General features: G+C 40.6%; 1 protein-coding gene across 1 annotated transcript; it reads left to right on the top strand.

Annotated features, from left to right (window-relative positions):
• The first annotated feature begins 361 nt into the window (after window positions 1-361).
• On the top strand, window positions 362-7241 carry ctsd (cathepsin D). Its single transcript, XM_005746668.1, has 9 exons — window positions 362-553; window positions 2868-3024; window positions 4196-4319; window positions 4463-4581; window positions 4655-4854; window positions 5236-5358; window positions 6076-6220; window positions 6335-6433; window positions 6701-7241. Exons 1-9 carry the CDS (start codon window positions 492-494, stop codon window positions 6860-6862), a joined length of 1191 nt encoding a protein of 396 aa, XP_005746725.1. The 5' UTR covers window positions 362-491; the 3' UTR covers window positions 6863-7241.
• The last annotated feature ends 1712 nt before the right edge of the window (window positions 7242-8953 follow it).

Here is an 8953-nt window from a genome sequence, read left to right as displayed (position 1 = left end):
AATTATTTGAATATACATGAGTGCTTGTGTATAAATACACAAACAACACACATATGCTTCCAACTGTGTAATTTAAGGGATCTAGGCAGCTGTTTTGGAAGTTCAGTTAACGCTAGAAATGTGTTTTTGAGTTTGTACGTGTTTTGTCTCTAGGGACCACTGTATATATTTAGATATAAACATATATAAATAAAACCACGGGTTTTTTTTACATTAGTAATTCCTTTTGTGCATAATTTTATATTATTGTTAATAATTAATTAATTAAAGCAACAAAACAACCTGAAGAGTCGGTTTGGAGCCGAAGGAGCCGGTTCTCTAAAAATTAAAACTTTCTACTTCCGCTGACAAGCCGGAAAAAAACCGGAAGTGACTTCATTTTTGGGCAGGTGACTACCGTCAGCTGATAAAAGTCGGCTGTTTGTGGTCAACAAGGCGAAGTGCTCAGTCATTGTTGTGGAGTGTGTTTCTGTGATTTTCCAGCCGTTACAATGAGGTCCTTATTCCTGTTTGTCATCGCAGCGTTAGCCTTGACTAACGACGCCTTGGTGCGGTAAGGGAAATATTCCGTTTGTTAGCCTCCTGTTATTTCGGCTGGACTCACTGCTAGCTCGTCTGTAATGCAACTTACCATGAATAACACTGCAATACGCGACAGTCAGGCTGTGCTTCATAGGAGCTGTTTTTGGTAGCAGGCAGCCAGCTTTATTCTTACATTTATTCAGCTTGTTTTAGCTAACAAGCCCGCATCGTCTCCCGTGTGCTCATGGTATTCTCTTTGTCTGTTGGTCTTGTGACTTGTGCCCCCCGTCGTCCAAACACACAGCTGTTTATCAGCGGAAAGCAAAGACGCTTCCAGAAAATCCAGACGCAATTAATCATTTATTATGGCTCACTTTCGTCGGGTAAAGTAAACTAGGTTGGCCGGTAGAACAACATGGCGTGTAGAAGGCTCTCAAATTGAAAACAACTGTAATTAATACACCTGAGCTTTATCTGCACTAACATGTCAAAACGCCTACTGTGCGGACTGTGCCTGTTACAGGTGTTTTTCTTCCTGCCTGGGAGCAATAAAAGCGCCACAGTGAAGTTAAATGTCTTTGTGTTTACTTTGGGTCTAATAATAATAAGTGTATAAGTGCTGAACAGACATGCGCAGACAGACACGAAAACTATATTTATAACACAAACAGATCTATAGATGAATATATAGGGAGGGAGGTGCCGGTATGAAGGAATGCTGAAAGAAATATATTTACAATCCTATTCAGTAACAACTACTGCCATAAAATCATGATCCCAGACGTGAGTTGAAGAACAAAGTAAGCCCACTAGTTCAGTATTAAAACAGGTTTTGGTATTTATGAAAATCGAATTTCTCGGTCCCTCCTTTATACTTACTACCACATCTATTACTGCTACTAATATTAGTACCATTGTCGTTAATAGGAATAAATGTAGGAATAATAATAATAAGACATTATTACTGAGTGTGAATTTAGACCTAAATTAGGGCTAACATGGAAGAATTATATGTGATAGGTGAAGTCACATGTATTTAATACGTAGTATAAAGGAATATTTGGAATATTTAGATTGAGAAGAATTACTTTTATCCATTTTAAATTATACATTAAATTAAGCAGGGCTCAGATTCTGAGTAGAGTTAATCGACAGCCTGTTTTCTGACTTTCTCAGATTTTCTGTTGTTGGTAATTAATTGTCAGATGAACATTAAAAACTCAGTATGGGATTTTGTTGTACGTCTTGGTTTTAAGCGTAGCAGTAAGATGGTGATTAGTGTTTCCTGAAGCCTTTGGGTCACATGTTTGTTTCCTGCATAGCTACAGTAAAATAGAGGGACTTTCAGTAGAAGGGTTTACGCCTAGTTTACATTTACAGAAGCAATGAACCCTACTAGCATTTTCATTTCAAGAGGGCAGAAGAAATATTTTTTAAAGTTGATCATGTCATGCTTGCCTTATGGGTGGTGCACATTTTTGCAGCCCTGTTGCAGAACATTTTGTAGATAAGATGTGGCCCACTTGCTACTTCCTTATCTGCGAGGCGTTAGTATTAAAATGTGTTAATATTTCACAAAGGAAACTCAGTGGACTGAAGATTTTCTCTTTTTTTCCCCGTGGTTTAAACTTGATAGAAGACGTACTTTTAAAATTGTCACTGGGCAGGTTGTTTGTGGTTGTGCAGTGTGAGCAGAGAAGGTTGAGCTTCACTGTTAAAAGTGAACACAACATCGACCTGAGGGTGGGGTCGATGTTGTGTTCGACCCCACACAACATCGACTGTACATCAGTACAGTCGTGTTGTACTGATGTAACGCTCTCTGGTAATTAACGCTAAGTAATGGATTAATAGTTGAACTAATATCGCTCACCAAAACTGAAGCACAGAGTTTCCATGAAAATGTAGAAAATACTCCAAGAGCACAAATACAGGCAACAGGTGCAGTTCAGGGGCTTGAATTTGCAGAGGTGAGGCCACAGCACACAGTTACTGGCTACAGCTTATAGTGCTGGCACTGGGGAAAGTGGCTTCACCCCTAATGTTAGTAATTAACAAAATCATAATGAGTGATTTATTCTTTTGATTTAAAAAAAGGAACTTATGTAAATCTTTTGTGAAGGCAGAAACTGGAGTTTTTCAGGAGGCCCAGGAGGTAGCTGCCTTCACGGCTAAGCTCACAGGGAGGCTAAAGCTTTGGTGTGCTTCTAAACGTGTCGCCACACTTTCTGAACCAACTGAACACGAAATGTTACATTTCTGCAGATCACAGATGCAGGCATTCAGACTTGTGTTATGTCACTGCAAATGAACAGAGCAGTCTAATTTTGTTTTCCTCTTTTCAGAATTCCCTTAAAGAAATTCCGTTCCATCAGACGTGAATTGACCGACTCGGGGAAAGGAATCAAGGAGCTTGTGGCTGACAAACACTCCCTTAAGTACAACTTTGGCTTCCCCTCGAGTAACGGACCCACTCCAGAAACCCTTAAGAACTACCTTGATGTAAGCGTCACTCTCCAAACTGGCAACCTTAAAGTCTTCACTTTCCTTAATGCACTTTTCACAAGTTTAAAACCCTCGCAGGGAGAGCCACAACAAAGGTCTTCTTGTGCTGTGGCTGCCTCAGCCTTCCTCTGTAAATCCTCCAGCAGTTTGGAAAAATAGGCTCGTCTGTCAGGCAGAGTCATTCCCAGCAAACACATTATATTTTTTAACAAGGCTGATTCACAGTGAGAGACTGAGAGACACAAGAGGAACAGGGACTATCTGACAGCTGACTCATTGATCTGGAAGCTGCAGGATCCTAATGAGCCTACAGAAGACTGGTTAGCACTGTTTTACTCAACACATCGTGGAATCAGTTCTTTTGTCTTCAAATACTCAGTCAGCTTTTATAGGTTATAAAGAGACACAAAAACCAGACTTACAATTTTGAGTAGACCAAAAACATCAAGGTTTAAACAAAAACTAAAGCTAATAATAACCGTTATAACAGGACGAATCTATAACATGACAGTTGCTCTGTATTAGTTTCAGCCTAATCTACCCAGAAAACAGGGAGGTTTAAATGGTTTTTCTTTTATATAATCAAACCAAAAGTGAAATTATTAATTGTCTTCTTGTTATCTATCATAAGAAAACTGCTGCTCATGAGTTTTAGTATTCCTGCTGCTTTTCCATCATAGTTTGACATTTGTGTCCCTGCAAGGCTGAAACGTGAGAGTCTTCACAGACAAACCTAAACTGTGAACAGCCAAAATCAATCACTGGAGCAATCAAAGGAACGTGACTTCTACATTTTGCTCAGAAAAAGGAAGCGTTGTGTGACTGCAGTGACTGGGCAGAAATGTCGACACTATTTTGCAATGAAGGTTTCGATCTGAGAGATTTTGTGTCACATGAAATGGAAGTTTGCTTCATGTCCTGAATTTATGGGGTAGTCATTTCTTTTGTGTAGCAGCTGATTTACTGCTATGACTCACTTCTTATTTGACCTGCGTCCTAATAACATGTGCTGATACTGACAGACGTAAAAACAGGCTGGCTCACTTTTACATGTACGATGAGACTTTGTTGTAGACCTGGTCCTCTTTAGGTTACTATAACAGAAGATCAGCTGCATAGTTCTTCTTTCAGCTCAGCTAACTGATCGATTTCTTCCTTTTCCATCCAGGCCCAGTATTATGGCGAGATTACCCTGGGAACCCCTCCTCAGAAGTTTACCGTGGTGTTTGACACGGGTTCCTCCAACCTATGGGTGCCCTCTGTTCACTGCTCTTTCTTCGACATAGCATGCTGTAAGTTATCAGCTCCAAAACACAAGGCGTTCATGGCGTTGCCGTGCAGAATCAGATTACCTGTGATCACACAAGAAGATTTGTTTGAACAAACAAAGCACAGATTACAGAGACGGATTAAAATGTGTGTTTTTGTTTCTCAGGGCTTCACCACAAATATAATTCTGCAAAATCCAGCACATATGTGAAGAATGGAACTTCCTTTGCCATTCAGTATGGATCTGGCAGTTTGTCGGGCTACCTCAGTCAGGATACATGCACTGTAAGTTTCAGCAGTCCCACATTAGTGTATAGTCGGAGTCAGTTCCTTCTAATTATTCGTCCTGCTCTTTCAGATTGGAGACATATCAATAGAAAAACAGATCTTTGGAGAGGCCATCAAGCAACCCGGCGTCGCTTTCATCGCAGCAAAGTTCGACGGGATCCTCGGCATGGCCTACCCGCGCATCTCCGTGGATGGGGTGGTTCCGGTGTTTGACAACATCATGAACCAGAAGAAGGTGGAGAAGAACGTCTTTTCCTTCTACCTGAACAGGTGAGAGCAGCCGTTTCTAAGCTCAAGCTCAGAGTGTTGGGCTGCAGAGTGACCTGCTCAGAGTTCATGTTTTCTAACCTTATGTTGACGTGTTGCTGGTTAGTGTGAACGGGACACAGCTGTAAAAGACCAAGATGGACAAACAAGTGTTTTTAGTGAAGCAGTGAGCCTTGTGGGTAATGTCAGTGCCAGGTTTTTGGTACTTTTGCTATTTGTTTTATAGTTGCTGTGTTTAACTGAGTGTTTTGTATGCTGCTGAAGGTCTGAATGGATAATCTCTTACATAACAAGAAAATCACACGACTGTTTCTCCCTTTAAGATTAAGTGTTTTCAGACAAACACTTGGGCAGGTGCTAATATCAAAGCTTGCTGTTCATCAGGAACCCTGACACAGAACCTGGTGGTGAGCTGCTCCTGGGAGGGACCGACCCCAAATACTACGACGGTGACTTCCACTATGCCAACATCAGCCGGCAGGCCTACTGGCAGGTCCACATGGATGGGTAAAGGCTCAGATATCGTACTCATACGTGCTTAATTTCTGAAGCGATGCATAAAACATTCACCTGAAAAATGTTTATCGAGTGTTTAACAAACTTATCAGACCACCTGTCGTTAAAAACAAGAAAACCGTGTTTAAAAACTACTGAAATTCATGTTTTCATATGTGGCACATTGGACTGCTTCCAGATGTCAGAAATGAATCAAGCGTAACATTCAAGTACTAAAACATAATTCTATTTTAGCATCAGTTAGCACATGTGGGGGGATTAACCATTACAATACTGTTTAATTTAGGCACTGCTAAGCAAGCATTTCTGGTCTCATGTCTGAAGATTCACTGCTTTGCTTTGTTTTGCATCATCATCATCAGAAGTTTAATCTTTGATTTTTAGTTCTTGTTTGGACAGAACGAGATATCTGGTGGCCCAGCTTGATCACCAAAAACCCACCGAAATTGAAATTAACTTTCATGTAAGCTATGACAGAGTTTAGCCCCCTGCATCCCATATTGAATTAATGGTTATTAAAACAGTTGCATCAGTACCTGAAGTCTGAAATATGTTGGACAGCAAATGAACACAAATTGGTCAAACAGGTCAGTCTGAAGGAGTTTCAGTCAGTACGTGTTTGAATCACTTCTTCCAAAGTGATTAAAATTTAGGACATTTAGTTGAGTGTCTTCGTGTAGCGTGAATGTTTTTGTATGTGTTTGACAGGATGACAGTTGGCAGCCAGCTGAGTCTGTGCAAGAGCGGCTGTGAGGCCATCGTAGACACTGGGACCTCTCTAATCACTGGCCCCGCTGCCGAGGTCAAGGCCCTGCAGAAGGCCATCGGAGCCATCCCGCTCATCCAGGGAGAGGTGAGAGCAGTCCTCACCTTTAATCTGCTGAATAACACTGTGATATAAAATCCTTCAAACATCACTCACACAAATACAATACAAAACAAAGTGTTGTTGAAATTTGTGTTTTAGTACTTGGTGAACTGCAGTAAGATCCCATCGCTGCCTGTCATCACCTTCAACGTAGGCGGACAGAGCTACACTCTGACTGGAGAGCAGTATGTCCTCCAGGTGAGACTGTTTCCAGCAGAGGGCGGCAGAGCGTCCCCATCTGATGTGACAAAACAACACTGTGACTGTGTTTCGCGTCATTAAAGTCCAAACAAATGCAGTTTTGTTGGATTTAGCACAACCGGCAGAGGGCTGGCTTCGTGTCTGAGGAGGGATCAGTTTGTTTTCCTCGTTCCTGCTCACGAGCGCTTCAGATTCTCTGAATTATGTAAAAGATGGTCGTTTCATGTTCACCTGTTCTTGACTTTATCTTTGTCTTCCTATTAGGAGAGTCAGGCTGGGAAGACTATTTGTCTAAGTGGCTTCATGGGATTGGACATCCCTCCACCTGCTGGGCCCCTATGGATTCTGGGAGACGTTTTCATTGGCCAGTACTACACAGTCTTCGATCGTGACAACAACAGGGTGGGCTTTGCTAAATCCAAATGAGCCCATCCTGCACTTTTGAGGAGCATGTCCAAGTGCAACGCTACAAATCTAAGCTGCACACGTTTTTTGTTGCTTTGCAATCAAACGGTATAGAGCAATAGATTTTATGGAATAGACTAAATGCACTGATCTGAACAATATGTAAGATTTCCAAGAGCAGGAGAAGCAGATAGGATACTTCGTGAGTTGTGTGATAAGTGTCTAAGAGCAGTCGATTATAAAGATCCTGCCCATTCAAGTGATCCTTTTTCTTTTTTAATCAGGGATTTGTTTTAAAAAGAACTTTTGAATTTGTATTTTTGGGAGGAAGATGGTATCTACTACTGATAGGTGTGTCTTTTAATCTGACTAGCTTCAATAAACAATTTTTAAAATATGATCCGTTTTGTGTTTTGAGTGAATTGATTTTGGGTGGTTCTTTTAAAGACACAGTCTCTGTAAGTTTTAGAAAAGTACACATTTCCACCTGTTGTCTAAAAGTCTGTTTTGAAAAGTGTTACGTCATCAGATCAGAGTTAGGGCGTTTGTGGATGCTAACTGTAAGCCATCGCCAGTGGTGCTTCACCATGAGTCATCATGACAATGGCTAAGTATGAAGCAAAGCCTCCAGTTTAATCCACTGAGGAATTTGGTGATATTCAGGGGGTGAGCTGTTGAAGCTCAAACTTTGAGCACTATTGTCTATTGTAAATTTCAAAATTGTTTAAGAGCATTTTATTGAATCCTAGCTTGGAACACATCCAGACTAATCAAAGAGTCAAATTAAACTACATTTAGTACAGCTTTCTTTACCATTTGACACCGATCTTCACTGTCAAACGTTCACATCTTCTCAAACAACATGTCAGGAGTGTGAGGTGTTTTCCCATTAAAGGTTCATCAGTGTTTGTCCATAAGCCTTGTTTTATTAACTGAGTCCTACAGTATAGTATAGTAAATATTCCAGCGCGTGGATGAGGCTGACAGCTGTAGTTTGAGTTAACGGTTGGCAAATATGTTAAATATAAAAATCATCTAAATTATATTATGTTTGTAAAGACACACATTTCCACAGATTAATAAAACTGTTGCTTTGATATTAACTGAATAAGAAACTGCAAAATGTCAGTCAGTTGCCTGAAGGAGGGCAGGAATCAGAGGAACCTGTCAAATAAAAGCTGCCAGTACGTAGCTTAGGTTTACAGAGTCTATTACCCAGATAGATGACTCGGGGTTTAGCTTAACTCTCTTTCTGAAACAGAACATATATATTTTCCCTCAGCTCACAGTTGACAAACCCAGAATTACCACTCCTTCAACTCTCTGGACCCCAGATCTCCATTAAGGACCTCTTAAAACCACTTCCCTGTACAGGAAGATGGTTTTATAGTATGTGAATAAAAATGTGCGACAACCAACAAGACTCAAACTTTATTATTCCCTCAAGTGCTTTACATCAATCACTATAATGTACAAAATATCAGCTATACATAAACCATAGATTTCCCCATAAAAGTAGTTATTTTAACCAACATTCTCAATAAATACATATAAATACTAGTGCTTTCAGAATTAATCTCCTTAAAATAACGTTAACGCCACGTGGGGCTGCACGGCGTCAACGCGTTAGCACAGTTAGCTCGTTAAAGTGTTAGCGCCATGCAGCCCCACGCATGGGGTGATCCGCGCTAACAGAGATTTGCCCCGTTAATGCGGTTATAGCGTTAACGTCATTTTAATGAGATTAACACTGACAGCAGTAATAAATACACATATAAAATCTTTACAGCTGTTTAGTACTCAGTAGATAAAGTTTTACCATCAAATCATTTTCTCAACCTGGAATCACAACAAAACCGCTTTAGTTTCATAAAGTTCATAAACACTGTGTGTGGAAATGATGACAGCTCTACACAAAGAAGTTACTCACTGCTGCTAAAAGCAGAACCAGGCGACACTTTGGGGTGTCTGGTGTTTAGCATGGGTAATTTGTGTTGCAATGCGGGGTTGAGTTCCTGAAATTTCAATGTTGAAACCATACAAATACATGATAATCAAGTGAATCAAGTGAATACTGATAACTAACCCCCAACCCATTAATGCCCCCCCCCC

This window comes from Pundamilia nyererei, unplaced genomic scaffold, assembly GCF_000239375.1.
Source record: "Pundamilia nyererei isolate P.nyererei 1_Seehausen unplaced genomic scaffold, PunNye1.0 scaffold00181, whole genome shotgun sequence".
Taxonomy (NCBI): domain Eukaryota; kingdom Metazoa; phylum Chordata; class Actinopteri; order Cichliformes; family Cichlidae; genus Pundamilia; species Pundamilia nyererei.
The sequence above is the reverse complement of the archived record's forward strand: the minus strand, read 5'-3'. Positions and strand labels throughout refer to the sequence as shown.